At 50.5% G+C, this 21,428-nt stretch overlaps 1 protein-coding gene and 1 pseudogene across 8 annotated transcripts; one reads left to right on the plus strand and one right to left on the minus strand.

The window, feature by feature from the left end:
- The first annotated feature begins 35 nt into the window (after positions 1 to 35).
- Positions 36 to 19,341, plus strand: DECR2 (2,4-dienoyl-CoA reductase 2). Of its 7 annotated transcripts, none has more exons than XR_014235958.1 (9): positions 36 to 307; positions 6,445 to 6,513; positions 7,593 to 7,644; positions 8,230 to 8,365; positions 9,861 to 9,985; positions 10,054 to 10,147; positions 10,309 to 10,413; positions 10,923 to 11,846; positions 12,184 to 13,236. XR_014235958.1 is itself a non-coding variant. In XM_082361591.1 (9 exons), the coding sequence occupies exons 1-8, from the start codon at positions 228 to 230 to the stop codon at positions 11,138 to 11,140; spliced, it is 879 nt and encodes a 292-aa protein (XP_082217717.1). In that variant the 5' UTR covers positions 36 to 227; the 3' UTR covers positions 18,866 to 18,968. The 7 variants fall into 7 exon arrangements, 6 of the variants coding, with proteins under 6 accessions (XP_082217717.1, XP_082217714.1, XP_082217716.1 ...); XM_082361591.1 differs by lacking the exon at positions 12,184 to 13,236 and adding an exon at positions 18,866 to 18,968 and having other exon boundaries at positions 10,923 to 11,140; XM_082361588.1 differs by lacking the exon at positions 12,184 to 13,236 and adding an exon at positions 16,905 to 17,539 and having other exon boundaries at positions 10,923 to 11,140.
- Positions 8,372 to 9,850, minus strand: LOC309614235 (small nuclear ribonucleoprotein Sm D2 pseudogene; annotated as a pseudogene). Its single transcript has one exon. The product of its transcript is annotated as a small nuclear ribonucleoprotein Sm D2 pseudogene (transcript).
- Positions 19,342 to 21,428: the final 2,087 nt, after the last annotated feature.

The following is a 21,428-nucleotide window of genomic DNA, read 5'->3' on the forward strand; positions in this document are numbered from 1 at the left end:
GGGAGGAGCGAGGGGACACGGAGACGGGGCTTCCTGGGAGGAGAGCGGGCACGCGGAGGCGGGGCGTCCCGAGAGGGGCGAGCGCCGGGTGGGCGGGGCCTCATCGTCCCTGGCCAGCCCGAGAGGAGGGCGCGGGCACAGCGCCACCTGTCCCCGGAGGACGAGGTCGGAATCCTGATCCCGGTGGGTCCCTGCTGTTCTAGCCGCCCAGGCCAGCACCGAGCGCCATGGCCCAGCCACCGCCCGACGTCAGGGAGGACGATTGTCTCCCGGAGTACCGCCACCTCTTCTGTCCGGACTTGCTTCGGTGAGGGCCGTGTCGGGGACGTCCCAGGGAGCCGGGCAGGGGGCGGGAGGGCCTGCGGTGCGGGCTGCACGTGGACTGCGGTTTTACTGGGATGCGTGAGGACCCCATGCCTGGTGGCCAGACTGTCCGGAAGTCCAGGTGCCCCAGAGATGCAACTGCTGGTGTTCTGATCTTTGCATGGCTGTGAGCACGGTCTGTTTGTCCTATGGGTGGTGGCGGGTGTTCATTAGTAATGCTCCGAGGTGGGGGTGAGTGTCAAAGGACACAACCAAGCCAAAGGTCAGGAGAAGGAAAGATTTATTATTACTAGCAGCAAATAAGGAGAACATTGGAGATTTTCCCTAAAGCGGTGTCTCCCCGCACAGCAAATTTGGGGAAGTTTTAAGCTAAAGGTGCATGCATCTTCATGAAGGGTTTGGGCGGTTGAGAGTCCAGGCTTTAGTTGATTGAAGTCACGAGGGTCATCATCCCTGAGGTTCCAGTTCATCTGGTGGTTGAGCACTTCAGGCTAATCTTTACCATGGAAACAGAACTGGGAGTCTTTAAACCTGATTTATTATCTTTGCTATTGTTACTTCTCTTGCCTGATGACAATCGTTAGTTTCTGTATTCTTTTTTTTTTTTTAACTTGGATAGAGTTTGACCCCTACCCATTTTTTTTTTGAATTTTATTTTATTTATCTTTTTATACAGCAGGTTCTTTTTTTTTTTTTTTTTTTTTTTGGACTTGTTGGGTCTTCGTTTCTGTGCGAGGGCTTTCTCTAATTGTGGCAAGTGGGAGCCACTCTTCATCACTATCGTGGCCTCTCTTGTTGTGGAGCACAGGCTCCAGACGCGCAGGCTCAGCAGTTGTGGCTCACGGGCCCAGTTGCTCCGCGGCATGTGGGATCTTCCCAGACCAGGGCTCGAACCCTTGTCCCTTGCATTAGCAGGCAGATTCTCAACCACTGCGCCACCAGGGAAGCCCCTAGCAGGTTCTTATTAGTTATCTATTTTATACATATTAGTGTATATATGTCAATCCCAAACTCCCAATTCATCCCACCAGCATGCCTCCCCGCCACTTTCCCCCCTTGGTGTCCATACGTTTGTTCTCTACATCTGTGTCTCTATTTCTGCCCTGCAAACCGGTTCATCTGTACCATTTTCTATGTTCCACATATATGCGTTAATATATGATATTTGTTTTTCTCTTTCTGACTTACTTCACTCTGTATGGCAGTCTCTAGGTCCATCCACGTATCTACAAATGACCCAATTTCGTTCCTTTTTATGGCTGAGTAATATTCCATTGTATATATGTACCACATCTTCTTTATCCATTCGTCTGTCGATGGGCATTTAGGTTGCTTCCATGACCTGGCTATTGTAAATAGTGCTGCCATGAACATTGGGGTGCATGTGTCTTTTTGAATTATGGTTTTCTCTGGGTATATGCCCAGTAGTGGGATTGCTGGGTCATAGGGTAATTCTATTTTTAGTTTTTTAAGGAACCTCCATACTGTTCTCCATAGTGACTGTATCAATTTACATTCCCACCAACAGTGTAGGAGGGTTCCCTTTTCTCCACACCCTCTCCAGCATTTGTTGTTTGCAGATTTTCTGATGATTCTCATTCTAACCCGTGTGAGGTGATACCTCATTGTAGTTTTGATTTGCATTTCTCTAATAATTAGTGATGTTGAGCAGCTTTTCATGTGCCTCTTGGCCATCTGTATGTCTTCTTTGGAGAAATGTCTATTTAGGTCTTCTGCCCATTTTTTGATTGGGTTGTTTGTTTTTTTAATATTGAGCTGCATGAGCTGTTTATATATTTTGGAGATTAATCCTTTGTTGATTCATTTGCAAATATTTTCTCCCATTCTGAGGGTTGTCTTTTCGTCTTGTTTGTAGTTTCCTTTGCTCTGCAAAAGCTTTTAAGTTTCATTAGGTCCCATTTGTTTATTTTTGTTTTTATTTCCATTACTCTAGGAGTTGGGTCAAAAAAGATCTTGCTGTGATTTATGTCAAAGAGTGTTCTTCCTATGTTTTCCTCTAAGAGTTTTATAGTGTCCGGTCTTACATTTAAGTCTTTAATCCATTTTGAGTTTATTTTTGTGTATGGTGTTAGGGAGTGTTCTAATTTCATTCTTTTACATGTAGCTGTCCAGTGCTCCCAGCACCACTTATTGAAGAGACTGTCTTTTCTCCATTGTATATCCTTGCCTCCTTTGTCATAGATTAGTTGACCATAGGTGCATGGGTTTATCTCTGGGCTTTCTATCCTGTTCCACTGATCTGTATTTCTGTTTTTGTGCCAGTACCATATTGTCTTGATTACTGTAGCTTTGTAGTATAGTCTGAAGTCAGGGAGTCTGATTCCTCCAGCTCCGTTTTTTTCCTTCAAGACTGCTTTGGCTATTCGGGGTCTTTTGTGTCTCCACACAAATTTTAAGATTTTTTGTTCTAGTTCTGTAAAAAATGCCACTGGTAATTTGATAGGGATTGCACTGAATCTGTAGATTTCTTTGGGTAGTATAGTCATTTTCACAATATTGATTCTTCCAATCCAAGAACATGGTATATCTCTCCATCTGTTGGTATCATCTTTGATTTCTTTCATCAGTGTCTTATAGTTTTCTGAGTACAGGTCTTTTACCTCCTTAGGTAGGTTTATTCCTAGGTATTTTATTCTTTTTGTTGCAATGGTAAATGGGATTGTTTCCTTAATTTCTCTTTCTGATCTTTCGTTGTTAGTGTATAGGAATGCAAGAGATTTCTGTGCATTAATTTTGTATCCTTCAACTTTACCAAATTCATTGATTAGCTCTAGTAGTTTTCTGGTGGCATCTTTAGGATTCTCTGTGTATAGTATCATGTCATCTGCAGTGACAGTTTTACTTCTTCTTTTCCAATTTGTATTCCTTTTATTTCTTTTTCTTCTCTGATTGCAGTGGTTAGGACTTCCAAAACTATGCTGAATAATAGTGGCAAGATTGGACATCCTTGTTTTCTTCCTGATCTTAGAGGAAGTGCTTTCAGTTTTTCACCATTGAGAATGATGTTTGCTGTGGGTTTGTCATATATGGCCTTTATTATGTTGAGGTAGGTTCCCTCTATGCCCACTTTCTGGAGAGTTTTTATCATAAATGGTTGTTGAATTTTGTCAAAAGCTTTTTCTGCATCTATTGAGATGATCATATGGTTTTCATTCTTCAATTTGTTAATATGGTGTATCACATTGATTGATTTGCATATATTGAAGAATCCTTGCGTCCCTGGGATAAATCCCACTTGATCATGGTGTATGATCCTTTTAATGTGTTGTTGGATTCGGTTTGCTAGTATTTTGTTGAGGATTTTTGCATCTATATTCATCAGTGATATTGGTCTGTAATTTTCTTTTTTTGCAGTATCTTTATCTGGTTTTGGTATCAGGGTGATGGTGGCCTCATAGAATGAGTTTGGGAGTGTTCCTTCCTCTGCAATTTTTTGGAAGAGTTTGAGGAGGATGGGTGTTAGCTCTTCTCTAAATGTTTGATAGAATTCACTTGTGAAGCCATCTGGTCCTGGACTTTTGTTTGTTGAAAGATTTTTAATCACAGTTTCAATTTCATTACTTGTGATTGATCTGTTCATATTTTCTATTTCTTCCTGGTTCAGTCTTGGAAGGTTATACCTTTCTAAGAATTTGTCCACTTCTTCCAGGTTGTCCATTTTATTGGCATAGAGTTGCTTGTAGTAGTCTCTTAGGATGCTTTGTATTTCTGCAGTGTCCATTGTAACCTCTCCTTTTTCATTTCTGATTTTATTGATTTGAGTCCTCTTCCTCTTTTTCTTGATGAGTCTGGCTAAAGGTTTATCAATTTTGTTTATCTTCTCAAAGAACCAGCTTTTAGTTTTATTGATCTTTGCTATTGTTTTCTTTGTTTCTATTTCATTTATTTCTGCTCTGATCTTTATGATTTCTTTCCTTCTACTAACTTTGGGTTTTGTTTGTTCTTCTTTCTTTAGTTCCTTTAGGTGTAAGGTTAGATTGTTTATTTGAGATTTTTCTTGTTTCTTGAGGTAGGTTTGTATTGCTATAAACTTCCCTCTTAGAACTGCTTTTGCTGCATCCCATAGGTTTTGGATCATCTTGTTTTCATTGTCATTTGTCTCTAGGTATTTTTGATTTCCTCTTTGATTTCTTCAGTGATCTCTTGGTTATTTAGTAGTGTATTGTTTAGCCTCCATGTATTTATGTTTTTTACGTTTTTTTCCCCTGTAATTGATTTCTAATCTCATAGCGTTGTGGTCGGAAAAGATGCTTGATATGATTTCAGTTTTCTTAAATTTACCGAGGCTTGATTTGTGACCCAAGATGTGATCTATCCTGGAGAACGTTCCGTGTGCACTTGAGAAGAAAGTGTAATCTGCTGTTTTTGGATGGAATGTCCTATAAATATCAATTAAATCTATCTGGTCTATTGTGTCATTTAAAGCTTGTGTTTCGTTTTTAATTTTCTGTCTGGATTATCTGTCCATTGGTGTAAGTGAGGTGTCAAAGTCCCCCACTATTATTATTATTATTTTTTAATTTATTTTATTTATTTATTTTTGACTGTGTTGGGTCTTTGTTGCTGCATGTGGGTTTTCTCTAGTTGCAGCGAGCAGGGGTACCCTTCGTTGTGTTGTGCAGGCTTCTCATTGCGGTGGCTTCTCTTGTTGCAGAGCACAGGCTCTAGGTGCACAGGCTTCAGTAGTTGTGGTGCGTGGGCTCAGTAGTTGTGGAGCACGGGCTCTAGAGCACAGGCTCAGTAGTTGTGGCGCACGGGCTTAGTTGCTCCACGGTGTGTGGGATCTTCCAGGCCAGGGCTCGACCCTGTGTCCCCTGCATTGGCAGGCAGATTCTTAACCACTGAGACACCAGGGAAGCCCAAAGTCCCCCACTGTTATTGTGTTACTGTCGATTTCCTCTTTTATAGCCGTTAGCAGTTGGCTTATGTATTGAGGTGCTCCTATGTTGGGTGTATATATATTTATAATTGTTATTTCTTCTTCCTGGATTGATCCCTTGATCGTTATGTAGTGTCCTTCCTTGTTTCTTGTAACATTCTTTATTTTAAAGTCTATTTAATCTGATATGAGTATTGCTACTCCAGCTTTCTTTTGATTTCCATTTGCATGGAATATCTTTTTCCATCCTCTCACTTTCAGTCTGTATGTGTCCCTAAGTCTGAAGTGGGTCTCTTGTAGATAGCGTATATATGTGACCCCTACCCATTTTTATTTAAAAAAAAAATTTATTTATTTGGCTGCACTGGGTCTTAGTTGTGACACATGGGATGGCATGTGGGATCTTCAGTTGTGGCATGCGGGATCTAGTTCCCTAACCAGGGATCCAACCTGGGGCCCCTGCATCAGGAGCTCAGAGTCTTAACCACTGGTCCACCAGGGAAGTCCCAGTTTCTGTATTCTTTTGAGATCTGTTCGAGGACAAGACTGTGACCAGGCTTAGATCATAGAATGTCTTAGGCCAAAAATGCTTCTCTTATGTCAAGAAAGCCATACCTGTTTCTCTTTCTCCAGGAACCCTCTACCCTATCTGCTTAGAGGGTGGCTGGAGGAAGGCTTGTATGTTTTGAAAACATTTCTCACTTAATTGATAACTTTCTGCATAGAGACTTTTATGCATAGAGACATTCTTCCCAAAGATTCAAAAAGCTGAGGACTTTAAAAAGCAGCGTTTCTTGGGGCTTCCCTGGTGGCGCAGTGGTTGAGAGGCTGCCTGCCAATGCAAGGGACACAGGTTCGAGGCCTGGTCTGGGAAGATCCCACATGCCGCAGAGCAACTGAGCCCGTGAGCCACAACTACTGAGCCTGCGCGTCTGGAGTGTGTGCTCCGCAACGGGAGAGGCTGCGACAGTGAGAGGCCCGCGCACCGCGATGAAGAGTGGCCCCCGCTTGCCGCAACTGGAGAAAGTCCTCGCGCAGAAACAAAGACCCAACACAGCCATAAATAAATAAATTTATTAAAAAATAAAAATAAAAAAGCAGCGTTTCTCAAATTTGACAGAAGTGCCCAGTGCAGAGGGTCAATGTCCTCCAAGAGCACCTCCTCCCCTGCCCCCATTTAACAGGGACCTCTTTAAAGAGCCTCTGTTTTCTTCTCTCAGGGACAAGGTAGCCTTCATCACAGGCGGTGGCTCTGGAATCGGGTTCCGGATTGCTGAGATTTTCATGCGGTAAGCACTGCTCTGTGCCCCATCTTGCTCCCCACCCCCTTGCATGGACCCCACTGGACCCTGGGATCTTGGGCAAAATGCCGGTGGGTGATGGGAACCCCTCTAGGCCCAGGGCCATCAGAGAGCATCTGAAAGGGGTCAAGTGCTGTCCTGGGAGAGGCAAGACTCCAGCCTCTCCTAGAGATTAGTCTAGACTGTTTGTCTCTGGCCTCAGCACCCCCATTTGTACAAAGCGGGAGGATCCAAAGGTTGAGGTAATTCTACTGCAGGGTCCCCCAGGGCCTTGCCGAGCCAGGGTCAGGGTGGGCCGAGTTGGACTCTGGCACCATGCAGAGCACAGTGTCTCTTGGGACACAAGGTCTGTGGTCTCAGGCCCAGGTCAACAGTTTGTCATCCCCACCTAGGAGAGGTCTAGAGTTAGGCTGGGGTTAGGGGAGATGAAGCTGGTTTCCTCCAGGACCCTGCTTTTCAGAGATGTCCCACTGGACGAGATTTTGGGACTCATCCATTCCAGGTGAATTTGTTTTCCGAGCTGGAAGCTTTGTTGCTTCTCTGAGCAGAGTGTGGCCAGCTGTGCTGTGGTGTTCTGAGGATTCAGTGGGACTGGCTTAGCAGGTGGTAGCTGGTACTGTTACTGAGTTTGAGGCTGGGTTTGTCGGGAGGTAAGGCAGGGGAGGTGCCCTGGCCCCGGAATGGGCTCTCTGTCCTTCACACCATCCTCCTGGGGAGACCCAGGTGGACCCAGCAGGACTCATGCAGAGTCTGGGCCCTGTGTCCGAGACTCACAGCTGCTCACATGGTGTTTGGGGCAAGGCCCACATCCCTGCATGGCTGGCATACCTCGTGCCAGAGAGACCCAGCCCAGAAACCAGTGGTGGCTGCCTGAGGTCCTGCCACAGTCACTCAGCCCCACGGAGGCCCCTGGGTCCTCTGCTAGCTGTGCCTTCAGCCCTAGGCTGGTGTTTAAGCCTGAGAGACCCTTCGGGGAGGGGGACCTTTGCTTTGAGCGCCAGGCAGGAGCCCGGCTGGGCATGTCCCTTGCACCTTGCTGCCCTCACGCCTGCCCTCTGGCTTTGCAGGCACGGCTGCCACACAGTCATCGCCAGCAGAAGTCTTCCTAGAGTGTCGATGGTAAGGGGTCTCTCCTGTGCCCACACATCCATGGGCGGCTTTGGGGGCTGGGAGCCTGGGCCTGGAGGGTCCTGAGGTCCAGAGGATGATTACACCAAAACCTGCCCCTCTTCCAAATACAGAGCTTCAATGGAAGTGGCCTGCAGGGACATCCTTGTCTTTTTAAAGACTCTACTTATTGGGTCCTATGCAGGAACCCTTATGTTGGGTGGTAATGTGGCCCCAAGACAGATCTCTGGGCTCACCAGGGTCATGAGGGCGGAGAGTCTCTCCACTGCCATGGCTGGTCTCGGGGCAGGGACTGGACGTCAGCTGGAGCTGCCGTTGACCTGTGACTAGTGACCACGGGCCTGGAGGGTGATGAGAGGGGAAAGGGTGCGGGCTGTCTTCGCAGCGTCCACCAGGGGTCATGGCCCTGGGGAGTGGCCACTTGCCAGCTGTGTCTCTGCAGAGTGGGTTTCAGCAGCAGAGCCCGGCTTCCTGGCAGAACCTGGCTCATCATCCTCATCAGATTCTGAAGGGCTGTTCCTCCAGGCTGAGGTCACAGGCCTGCTGCCCACCTCTCTCTTCCTGTCCGGCTTCTAGGCTGCCAGAAAGCTGGCTGCTGCCACTGGCCAGAGGTGCCTCCCTTTATCTCTGGATGTCCGAGCTCCCCTGGCCATCATGGCAGCCGTGGAGCAGGCTCTGAAGGAGTTCGGGAAGATCGACATCCTCATTAACTGTGAGTCACTGTTGAGCGAGACCAGGGGGCTTCCTTTTTTTTTTTAGAAAAAACACAGGACTTTATTATTCCCAGCGCAAAGGGCAGGTCTTTGAAAAACGAGGGGGCAAGTTCTAACGGTGGGGAGAAGGCCCCTTCTTGCTGGCGATGCATGAGCGGGTTCCGCAGGACCACAATGACTGAGTCCCCACACAGGACCATCTTGGAGATGTAGCGGTCCTTGTTGACTGGCTTGGACTTCTTCTTGCTCTTGCCATTCTTGGGGACCTTGGTCCACACCTCCTTCACTTCCTCCAGCACCATGTTGCGGTGCCTATCAAAGGCCTTCACACGGCCCAGGAGCTTCTTGTTGCGGCAATTGATGAGCACTTGGGTGTTGTTCTTGACCGACTGTGTGAGCACGGGGAGTGGACCCATGTTAAACTCTTCCTCCTCCCGCTTCTGCAGCTCCTCCGGGGTCATCTCACCCTTGGGCTTGTTGAGGAGGCACATGGTGGCAGTGGTGGTGGCCGTGCTCTGAAGTCACTAACGTCTCCTCCACATTGCTTTGGCCTTCTGGCCAGGGGGCTTCTGACAGGTCAGCAATACCAGATCTCCCTGTTTGGAGGCCCCGGAACTGTCCTGGCTCCAGGCCACTGTCTTGGCCTAACTCAGCTCCTCCCGGGTCAGTGCAGCCGTGGCTCAAGAGGATGCCCCGTGAACTAGGCTGAATCAAGAGTAGGGCCACTCTTGTGTCCTGAAATTCCCCCTTAAAGAAAAAGGACTACACGTTATTGTTTTAGTATGGTTTTAGATTCGCAGACTAATTGAGCAGATAGTACAGAGAACTCCACGTACTAGGAACACCTTGCATTTGTTACAACCGAGGAACCCATATTGATACATACGGTTAACTATAGTCCCTATTTTACATTCAGGTTCATTTTTGCTGAAATTTCCTTTAAAAACATCCTGCGTATTATTTTCCTGCCACTGAAAAAATCATAAGCTGGGCAGCTTAAAACAACAGAAATATATTCTCTCACAGTCTGGAGGCCAGAAGTCTGAAAACAAGGCTCGGGGGAGCTTCTTTCCCAGGCCCTGCCCTCAGCTCCTGGGGTTGCTGCCTGGCGGGCCTTGGCTCTGGGCTGCACCCCTCCAGCCTCTGCCTCCTTCACACTGCCATTCCCTGTACACGTCTGTGTCCTCTTCTTTTTAAGGACGCCAATCCTTGGGCTTAGGCCACCCTAATTCAGTATGATCTAATCTTACCTTGATGACATCTGCAAAGACCATCTTTTCAAATAAGGTCACGTTCACAGGCACCAGGGTTTGGGACTTCAGCGAATTATTTTTAGGGACACAATCCAACCCATAAAACCCATCCTGCCCATCATTCAGGAACTTGTCCAAATGCTCAGGTTTCCTTCCCTGGCCAACCTGGGCCACCCTGAGGGTCCAGATGCTTCAGCTGCCCGGGGCTCCAGCACCATCCGCTGTCTCCTTCCACTGGCAGGTGCAGCCGGGAACTTCCTGTGCCCTGCCAGTGCCTTGTCCTCCAACGCCTTCAAGACTGTGATGGACATCGACACCTTGGGCACCTTCAACGTGTCTCGCGTACTCTACGAGAAGTTCTTCCATGTGAGTGTCCCGCGGCCAGGGCCTCTCCGCTTCTGGCCACTGCTCACTGCCCCTCTCGTGTGTTGCAGGACCATGGAGGGGTGATCGTGAACATCACTGCAACCCTGGGTACCCGCGGGCAGGTGCTCCAAGTGCATGCAGGCTCTGCCAAGGCGGCCGTGGGTACGGGCGCCCCCTCTGGTCTGCCCGTGTGGGTTCCTCCCCGTCCCTGTCCCCGGAGGCCGGCAGTGTCCCGAGTGACGCTGAGCCCCCACCCCCACCCGGGCCCCCCTAAAGGCAGAGCAGCCCTGCTTCTCCCTCATGCCTGCCGGCCTCCCGTGCAGATGCGATGACACGGCACCTGGCTGTGGAGTGGGGCCCCCAGAACGTCCGCGTCAACAGCCTTGCCCCCGGCCCCATCAGCGGCACGGAGGGCTTCCGGCGGCTGGGTAAGGCTCCCGGGGAGCCCAGGCCCCCCAGCGGGTGCTCCCCTGAGCACAGCCCCCGCCCCCCCCCCGTGCCTCCGAGGGCTCCCCTCCCACCTGGCTGGGACAGGCCTGAGATCAGTGCCAAATCCTCATGGCTTCCCAGGGTGGGCAAAGAGTCCGTCTCCAGGCTGGGGACAGTTTGCACAGCCCTGCAATGGACTAAGGGTCAGCTGGACTTGGGCAGCTGCCCCCTAGAGCTAGAGGCCAGGGGCTGCTGGCCTTGATATGTGAGCCAGACACAAAGTGGGGCCCCATTGAAGCCTCCAGAGCCTTGGCAGGGTGAGTGGAGAAAGGCCCTGTGCTGGTTCTGTGGTGGTGTTACTGTACCTGGCCTGTTCCTGCTCCCCCAGGATGATGCTAACGATGCCCCCAACATTCCTGGGTGTGGTTCAGGGAAAGCTGGGGAGGGGAGGGTGGAGGGCCCCGGGGTCCTGGGGCCCATAGGGGCTGAGCCTCCCGCTGCTTCCCAGGTGGCCCACAGGCCAGCATGAGGGCAAAGGTCCTGGCAAGCCCCCTCCAGAGGCTGGGGAACAAGACAGAGATCGCCCACAGCGCCCTCTTCCTGGCCAGCCCTTTGGCATCCTACGTGACGGGGGCCCTGCTGGTGGTTGATGGTGGGGCCTGGCTGACATTTCCTAACGACATCCAGTCGCTGGCGGACTTCTCATCCTTCTCTGCTAAGCTCTAGGTGATGTGCCGCTCCCACATTCAAGGGTCACCTGTGTCCTTGGCCCCCTTCCCAAAATACCCACCTGGTGGACTGATAGTCACTGTGCTGGGCCTGATGCCTTTCCTCTCAGTCTCTTACGTGTATTTCTAGATGTATTCTCGGGCACTTTTGGGTTCCCCTGCTCCACACATAGGGCAAGGCTCGAGTCTTCCAGGGCAGATGGGTGGTGCTGGGAGGGGCCAGCCCCATGGAGCTGTACTGCAGACCTCGGGGCCTCCCTGAAAACCAGAACCAGTATGGCTTGCCTGAAGAGGATGGGAACCCTGTCTCTCTTTGGACGCTCCCCTGGGAGATCCTCTCTGGGGGCCTGAGGGCTTGCTGGGCCCATGGGGGTGGGGGAAGCTGCCACTGCTCTCTGCTTCCCCTCCTCCCCCACCAATCCCAGGGGCGTGGCCAGCCCTTGAGACCTGCTCATCCTAGTCCTCTGAGCAGCACCTTCCTTTGAGGATGGCTGAGGAGATGTAACCCCCCTGCTTGGGACCTGGCCCCTAAGCCTCCTGGGTCCCCATCGCAGGGTGGTGGCAGGAACGTTCTAGGACTTTGGCTGGCTCCTGTCCCGTCCTGGGGCGGGAGCGGTGGAGGGACACCCAGGAGCTCACAGCGTTCAGTCACACCGTGAAGCTGCAGTTGGCATGGGCTTCTGTGGAGACCCCCAGTCTCAGAGGCGGGCTTGTTCGTAGGACAGGAACTGCTGATTGGCCATCTGTGGTTTGGTGGCCGGCAGATACGTTCTCGGTCCCTGGGGCATGCGGGCGACCAGGCGGCGGGAGGGTGTGGGTGCTGGGCAGGCCCCCCGGTCGCTGGGGTGAGGAGTACTGATGGTGGAGGGCTGGGAGGGGGCAGAGGGGGCCACTGTATCCACCTCCAGGAGACGCACACGGCCTGGTGGCCTGCTGCCCGCCCCAGCCTGGCCACTCACACCCCCCGGGCTGTGCAGGAGGCGGGCCCTGGTGCCCCTCAGTGCTCCCCAGTGACCTTGTGTCTGCTGGCATTTCTGACAGGCAGGGGACAGTGTGCGGCAGAGGAGCTGGTCTGCACCTGCTCTCGGATCCCTGCGACCTGCCTCCCGCCTGCCCAGCCTGAGCGCCAAACCCGACAATCCCAGCAGAGTGTCTGAAGCAGAGACTGACCTTTCCTCTAGGAACTGTGCTGCATCCCCACTCCCTCCCCATGGCCCTGTCTCCCATGCATGGGGGGCAGTGACTAGGCAGTGTGGCTGACCTGCTGACCTGCTCACACATGCCGGGGAGGTCTGGGTTCCAGCACTTCGAGAGTGTTGAGGAGGCCAGGACGCAGGGGTGTCCCCCTTGCACAACCCAGGGTCAGGGCTGTCCTGCCACCCCAGCCCCTGCCTAGGCTGGCCTCCTTTCCCCTCCTGCCTGCATCCAGTGGGTGTCCTGAGGTGGCTCCCATGGCCTGGGTGGAGAGAAGGGGGCATTTCAGGCTGTCTTCTCTTCCTTGCTCTCCCGCTTTGAGACCTTTGCTTGGCAAAGAGATGCCAAACTAGGGAGGCTGGAGAAGCGTGTTTGAGCCTCTCCACAAGACCTGTGTCCTGGGTCCTATCACCGGGGGTGTGGGCTGCAGAAGGGACCTCTGCCGGCCTCCAGTGACACGGGCAGGGTTGCTCCCCACCTGCCCTGGAGTCTGTCCTTTGCTGGGACATCCCTAGAGGACTTAGTCCTTGGTCATTTAGGGGCTCACTTTCTAGGTCCTCCACGTGGCCTGTCCCCATTGTCACCAGCGCCCTCCCTCAGGCCCAGGGGGTGGGGGATCTCTGGACCCTCAATTCTTCCCCAATGACCACTCTTTGACACATACCCAGGCCAGGACCTAAGGGGGCCACTTGGATCCTGGGCTTGTTTCCTGTGCTGTTACAAACTTCAAGGTGCTCAAAGCTGTCGATCTGCCCTCTGGCTGGGCATGCGGCTTGGGTGCCCCCTTCCTCCCTGCCTCCCACCCTGCCCCCATCTGTACTGTCCATTTGCATAAGCACAGGTCCTAGAGTTTTGCCAGAAAATGCATTTACTTAAAAAATAATCTTTTTACTGCAAAAACATCTATTCATTGGACTTCACAAATGTTTTTAGAAGGAGGAGGAGGGCACCTGAACAGAATCACTGGTGATCTGGGTGTTTAGTGGTGTGTCTACTTCCTGTCTTTTTCCTGTGAAGAGTTTAGAAAACACTTTTTACCTAATGCGTGAAGCCCTGGTCCTGACGCAGGGGGAGCCCACCCTCAGGCAAGGGGAGGCTGTCTGCTCCCCTGGTGGGAGGGGTGTCCTCCACAGCTGGTCCTGGAGGCGGGCGGGGGGCGCTGCCTGCCCTGCAATCTCCTGGTGCTGCCACTAGAGTCCTGAGCTTGAGCCCTCTGCCCCAGACACCCACACCCACCTGAGTTCCTTCCCGCCTTCATGGGTGCAGGGGCATGGCAGGGAGGCCACAGGGCAGAAGGAGTTCCGCTTGCCATTTAAACGGAGACCAGGGTGTGGTGGCATCAAGTCTACCAGCAAGGCAGGCAGATGGGCGCTCGTGATGCCACGGGAGGAGGAAAGAGAACCGTGAAGGCAGTTCCTGGGGAGCTGCAACCATAGACCCCACGTGCCAGAAAGCCGAGGCCTGCCGTCCCTGGAGGAGACAAAGAAGGCCCTGGGGAGGGTGTCCCGCCAGCCACATTCGAAGGCCTGGGACTCAACAGCAGCGTAGCTCCAGGAGGACAGAAGAGAATGAAAGGAGTGAGCCTTTTATTACTGTTAGTCAGGATTCTCCAGGAAACAGAGCCAGTAGGATATATATAGATCTACAGGAGGAGAGTTATTATAGGGACTGGCTCATGTGACTGTGGGGGCTGAGAAGTCCCATGATCTGCCAACTGCAAGCTGGAGCCCCGGCAAGGCAGATGGTGTGATTCAGTCTGAGTCCAAAGGCCCAAGAACCAGGGGCTCCGACAGCCAAGGGCACCGGAAGGTGGATGTCCCTGCTCAAGCAGCGAGCGAGGGAACTTGCCCTTCCTCAGCCCACACTGATGAGGGCAGGTCTTCCATCTACTGAATCAAATGCTAATCTCTGAGAAATACCCAGAGATACCGATTTACCAGCTATCTGGGCATACATTAGCCCCGTCAAGTTGACACAAAGTTAAACATCACAGTTGCACAGACCATGAGGTCCGTGCCCATGCTCATCGTCTGCATGTGGTGGTCAGTTCGGCTGTAAGGAATCTGCCTCGCTGTTTGGCTTAGTCCACCAGCCCCAGCTGTCGTCCTGCAGGTCCAGGACGCCTGCCGGGGGCTTGTGGGTCATGGGCACACCTGGCGTGTGTCACTTGACAGGTGGGCTCCAGGACGGGCTGGCAAGGAGGGCCAGGTGCACGTGGTGAGGGGGCTAACACCGGCCCCAGCAGTGGCACTCAGACTTGGTGGCAGTTGGCAGAGAATTAGGTTGTCCCCTTCCACATGAACAATCTCTACAATTCCCTTAGAAAATGCCAGGTTCTCTGAAAGGAAGGATCATCTTTTATGTGTGAACCTCAGCTGTGGAAGCTGATTTACAGACCCCGCCCACTCCGAGTCCCCCTTCCATGGCATGAGGATGCCTCACGTCTTTTCAGAACTACACATAAAAACATCACAGCCGGGCTTCTCTGGTGGCACAGTGGTTAAGAATCCGCCTGCCAATGCAGGGGACACGGGTTCGAGCCCTGGCCTGGGAAGATCCCACATGCCGCAGAGCAACTAAGCCCGTGCGCCGTAACTACTGAGCCTGCGCTCTAGAGCCCGCGAGCTACAACTACTGAGCCCGAGTGCCACAACTACTGAAGCCTGTGCGCCTAGAGCCTGTGTTCTGCAACGAGAAGCCACGACAATGAGAAGCCCGCGCACCACAACGAAGAGTAGCCCCTGCTCTCCGCAACTAGAGAAAGCCCGTGTGCAGAAACGAAGACCCAACACAGCCAAAACAAAAACAAAACAAATAAATAAGTTAATTTAAAAAAAAACAGGAAACATCATGGCTACAGCATAGGGCTGCCCACCACCGGGGTGCAACCTTCCAGCCCCTGCTCCACGTTGTACATTTTTTTGAATGAATATGTGAATGACCCCTGTGTTGTGAGCCACACAACGTGTCCCCAAGGTGTCGCCATGATGCAGTGAACTTTAAAATTCACTTAACTAAACTGTTAACCTGGGGGAGTTTCTCTGCCGACTCCTGTTGCCATGGTAACTTGGTAAAACTCACTGGCTTGCCTGTGCTTTGTGTGCGGGTCACCGCGGAAAGGCTGGAGGTCGTTCTGCTTTGTTTCTTGGTCCCTTGGTTGGCATCCTCCACATGTGGGTCTCTGGTGGCCCCGGGCACTGTGGGACCTGCCAGGGCTGGGCCACCCCGATGGAGGAGGAGACTTGGGAGGCTGAGGCTGACCTCGCCCGGACGCGGTCCACCCACCAGGTGCACACTGAGCCCTTTGCCCGGTGCCCTGGCTGGGGGCTGGCACAAGCACGACTGTCCCTCCGGAACTTCCTCTCGGCCATGCTCGTGGGCTCGCTGAGTGAAGCAGGGAGAGATGGTAAATCCCCGAGCACCTTGCCAGTTGGAGGCTCAGCAGATGTTCCCCTCTCCTCTGACCCTCACATCGCTTTGTCCTTCTCGTGTGGGTCAGACCGAGCCTGCCTTGCAGTGGTCACACCCCCACCCTGGACTGTGTGTCCGGTGGGGTCCTGCTCACCCCTGGCTCTGCCCCGAGGCCCCATCATGCTGCAGCAGGGCAGCCGTGTCCTCTTGAGCAGGGCAGAGGGTTTCTCCGGGGTCAGGGCTTTCCAGGCCGGGGAGGGGGCTGGGCGTGGGCCCCTTGGGGCATTTCCCTCTGGGCACTTAGGCTGGTCTCTGCTGGATGCTGCTACAGATACGAAGAGGGGATGTGGGGGGAGATCCTGGGAAGTTCACAGGCTCCAGGGCTGGGATGCACTGGAGCTTGGGGACGAAGCTGGGGCCCAGGGCTCGGGGGTTCTTCCTTCTCCCACTTGACCTGCCCTGTGAACCTGCCCCTCCCCTCGCTGCCCTTCTGCTCTCTCTGCCCAGGTCCCAGCCACCCTGTGTGCAAGCTGTAGCCCAGCCCCCTGAAGAGAGACAGTATTCCTTCTATCAGACACACATCCCGGTTCTTGGGAAAGGTGCTCCCTTCGGGTCAGGGTCTGGCTCTTGCTCAATAAACTGTGGCCAAGGGTTGACTGCATTATATGAACCTGGCAACTCCCACTGCTTCTAGAAAACGCGTGTGAGCAGGCATCCCATGTGGGTCCTGACTCACATCAAACACACTCACTAGAAACCAATGTGTAGACCAGCGTGCTGAGAACGTGTGTGTGCGTGTGTGTGTGTGTGTGTGAGATCGCATGAGTCTCAGATCCCCTCTCTGGCAAAACCCGAGGGCCAGTGGGAGATGGCAGAGGCTCCCTGCTCACCTCTCGGGCCAGAGCTCTGCCCAACTCGGCTCTTCTGTCCTAGGGGCCGTGGGGGACCGGATCCTTCTTCGGACTTCCCTCTTCCTTGCTTGTGCTAATCGGGCCCTTCAAGGGAACAGCCCCTCAGATGGGATTGCTGGATTTCATGTTTACCGCTGCATCCTGGTTCAGGTCTCTGGGATTAGACCTACATTACCCTGTCAGCAGACAGAGGTTTCTATAACTCTTTAGTCATTTATTTACTGATTATCTTGCATTATTTCCTAGGTGACACATGTTATTAGTATGGAGTTCCTTAACTCAACTCCCAGAGGATAACTTTATTTTCACATTTTGGAGTATTTGGGGAGCACCTCATCACATCCCTACATCAGAGCATCTCAATGAGACAGCACCTGACAGGTGTCTGCTGAAGAAGGAATAAGGAATGTTAGGAATATGCAGAATTAAAGTTTAACTCTTCCACCATCACGTGTAATTTGGACAATTTTTACCCCATGGGAGGAGAATGGTGTGAATTATATCTTCACCTCTGGAAAATGTGACCCGAGGCTAAGAAAGGAAGTTCTGAATCTGCGTACAAACCTCTCCCCACCTGGTGCTTGGCGCCCATCCCCCGACTGTGGGCTGTGATTCTGGCTGCAGGGGAGGCGTGGGAGGTGTGCGATGTGGGCGCCGTGGGGACTGGAGATGCCTGTCCTCACAGGAAGATGGGACCAGGTGCCAGCAACTGCAGAGTGAAATGTTAAAATAAGAAAATCATCCAAACCTCGGCTGAGTCAGGAGGAATTAAATTGTGCCTTACAAACTCATGGTCTATTTTTACTCTAAGAAATGTACTTTACTAAACTTGAAGGTGAGAAAAAAATCCTTCCCCAGTGAATAAATATCAGTAAACACGAGTGTGGACTGTGCTCTCGGCTTCAGGAGGCCACGGGGAGGGTGCGTGTGATCTAGACCTAAAATTGACTCTGCTCTCAGTTTACTTACCCTACACAAAATGTATATGTAGTTTTTAAAATTTGTAAATTGAAAATATTTGGCCAGCAGTTTGTAGCTTGATTGAGGTATAATTGACATTCAGAAGACTGCACATGAGTGAAATCTACAGTTTGGTGAGTTCTGACATTTCTACATCTGTGAAACCATCACCACAATCAAGAGGATGAACATACCCATCGCCTGTAAAGCGCCTCCTCCCGCCCCTTGGAAACCCCCTCTTTTCTCCCTGCCCCCTCATCCCCAGGTGACCCAGCCAGGATGGCAGCTCAGGACTGGGAGGGGGAGGCCAGCCTCTTCTGGGTGGGAGGAGAAGGTGGGACAGGAGGTAGAGGTGCTGGGCCCTCAGCCGGGTCCAGAACCCCCATCCTGGGGCGCCCAGTGGCAGGCTGTTCTGTTCGGCTGTTCTGGGAAACCGGCTCATTAAGTGAGAAAAAAGTGGGTCCCTATTTTACACCACATTTTTTAAAAGTCCAGGGACTTCCCTGGTGGTGCAGTGGTTAAGAATCTGCTTGCCAGGGCAGGGGACACGGGTTCTAGCCCTGGTCCGGGAAGATCCCACATGCCGCAAAGCAACTATGCCCGTGTGCGCCACAACTTCTGAGCCTGTGCTCTAGAGCCCGCGAACCACAACTACTGAGCCCATGTGTCACAACTACTGAAGCCCATGTACCCAGAGCCCATGCTCCACAACAAGAGAAGCCACCGCGATGAGAAGCCCGCGCACAGCAACGAAGAGTAGCCCCCGCTCGCTGCGACTAGAGAAAGCCCGTGCCAGCAATGAAGACCCAACACAGCCAAAAAAAAAAACTCCAAATAGCATAACGACATACTTGCGAAAGGAAAAGCTATAAATAGAGGTGGATATCTTTGAGACTTTGGGTACAGGATTTACTTACTGAATTTAAAAAGTGTTTAATTATGAAATCCTTAAAATATGTGGACAAGCCCGGATGCACGTGTACTCACCCGCCAGGTTTACCAGATGTTGGTACTGTGTCCTGTTTATTCCCAGTCTGCCTGTTTTTGGAGGAAATAAATGTCACAGGTACAGCTACCTTTTACCACTTTCCTCCTCTGTCCCCCTCAATATAATTCCCACTTTCGTTTTGGTATTTTTACTACAAATGAAGGTGTTCAAAAACAATATATGTATTGATGATATGTTCTGAAACTTTGCAAAAATGGTATTACACAGTATCTGTTCTGTAACTTGCTTTCTCACACAGCTTGTTTTAGAAGTCTGCCCATGTGGTTGTGTGAGGATGTGATCCATTTGCTGAAACTGCTCAGTATTCCATCGCAACAGACTTCCCCTCAGCCAGCCAGCAAGCTCTTCACAGGACTATGGAAACCAGGGCTGCCTCAAACACCCCTTTCCTGCCTCCTCTTGGACCTTGAAGGTGGAGAAGCAGGAGTGCCAGGTTAAGGGGACACAGAGCTTCAGCCGTATTAGTTCTGTGAATCCCCACACTTGGCTGACATCAAACTTAATTTCTACTGATTGATGTCAAATGCTGTCATTACTCATTCCCCTGATTATCAGCGTGGTTAAGCATCTTTTTATATGTTTATTGGCCAATTGAGTTTCTTCCTCTGGAACTGCTTATTTGTATTCACTGCTGATTTTTCTACTAGGTTGCTGTTCTTTTACTGTTTTTTGAGGGATTCTTGTGTATTCTGGAAATAAATCCATTGTCAGTTACATCTGTTTTAAATATCTCTTCCCAGTTGCTATGGACTGAATTGTGTCCCCCCAAATTCATGTGTTGAAGCCCTAGCCCCCAAAGCAATGGTATTTGGAGATGGGGCCTTTTGGGAGATAACTACCATTAAATGAGTTCATGTAGATGACCTCCCATGATAGAATTGCTGCCTTATAAAAAGAGGAAGAGGGAGAGATGGCTCTCTTCACCATGCTAGGACACACCTAGAAGGAGACCCTCACCACAAGCTAGGAAGAGGGCTCTCAACAGGAAGGAATTTGCTAGTGTGAAAAGTAATAAAAGGAAACCTCACCAAAATGGAACCAGGGTTCCAGAAGGGGGAGCTTTCATGCACATACCACTCAACATCAGCACAGATCCCAACATGTCCCAGCAGGAAGGGATACTACTTTACTACCCAGCAGGAGGAAGAAAAATTTCTCTTTGACCAGCAACAGTCCAGCCAATGAGAGACTGTCACAACTCAGCCAATGAAAAGCCACTGCACCTAGGACTCCCAGTTTCCTCCAATGGGCTCTTTGTTTATGACAGCTCCTCTCAACTCCTCCTTCTCCCCTATAAAAGCATTTCCTTTCCTTTGCTGGACATAGTCTCCAATTACAACTCTTTGTGGCTTCTGAATAAACCCACGTTGCTGGTAAAATAACTGGCTTTATTTAGGTTAACACTGGCATCTTGATCTTGCATTTCCCAGACTGCAGAACTATGAAAAATAAATGTGCTTTTTAGCAAACCAGTATATGGCATTTGGTCACAGCAGCATGAGCAGACTAAGACACCAGTCTATGATGTGTCTTTCATCAAACAGAAGGATAATTTATTTTTAATTAATTTTTACTAAGGCATAATTTACATACAGTAAAATTCATTCTCTGTAGCGTATAGTTCTGTGAATTTTGACAAACACATTCAGTTATAGAACCACCATTACAATCAAGATATGAAACAGTTCCTTCACTTCAACAAATTTCCCTCTCCCCCAGCCCTCCCACCCCCTATTTGATTTGTGTCCTTAACTTTTGGAAAGCTTAAATTTTAAAGTATTTAAGTCATTGTCTTTTTTTTTAATGGTTTGTAATTTTTATTCGAAACTTTCTTGCGCCAAGGTCATAAAGATATTTTTCAATGTCTTCTAAAAGTTTTAAAGTTTTGCTTTTTTTTTTTTTTTTTTTTTTCTGGCCACACCTTGTGGCTTGCAGGATCTTAGTTCCCTGACCAGGGATCGAACCTGCACCCTCAGCAGTGTGGAGTCCTAACCACTGGACTGCCAGGGAATTCCCTTGCTTTCCACTTTTATGTCTTTGATCACTCTAATTATTTTTGTATCTGATATGACATAGGGATCTAGTTGTAAGGTTTCTGTACAGACAACTAGCACCAGCTATAGAAAAGTCCATCTTCTTTATGATTAGCAAAGCCACCAAGGATAAAAATGATGGGTTTGACTACCCAAAATGAAAGATTTATGTCTAATCTTCCCCAACAGGCAGAGTTCATGAAGGGGTCACAGGCAGGGAGAAGATACTTGCAACATCAAAAACATGAGGGATTTTACCTAAAGAAAAAGTCAGAGAACTCAAAAGAAAAGCAAGTGCTACAACTGGGCAATTCACAGATCCTAGTGGTCAGTAAACACAGTAAGAAACACTCAACCACATTAGCATTCAGCTAAATTCAAATAAGACAAGATGAGCTGCCATTTTAAGTTCATCAGACTAGCAAAAATGGGGGAAATCATATGTAAGGTCTACTGTAATTTTGGTGTATTTCCTCCTGGTTTTTAAAAATGTGCATTAAATAAGATAGATTTGTGATCAAATTTAGCCTTGCCTGTCACCTTCCCCTTCCTCCTGTCAGTGGCCAGATCTCACCCAGATGGTGGAGAGGCCCTATCCCAGGAGAGACATGTGCATTCTTCCACTGAGGCTTCCTGACCTACTTTCCCTTTGCTCCCTTGTCAGGTCCTACAGGGCTGTGCTACACAGCTAAGAATCTGCTGAGTCACCTTGCTGGTCTTCATTTTCCCATCTTTCTCCATAGGTCAAAGGTCACCAGGGAAGAGGGA

Source organism: Balaenoptera borealis (assembly GCF_965194805.1).
Source record: "Balaenoptera borealis genome assembly, chromosome: 16".
Taxonomy (NCBI): domain Eukaryota; kingdom Metazoa; phylum Chordata; class Mammalia; order Artiodactyla; family Balaenopteridae; genus Balaenoptera; species Balaenoptera borealis.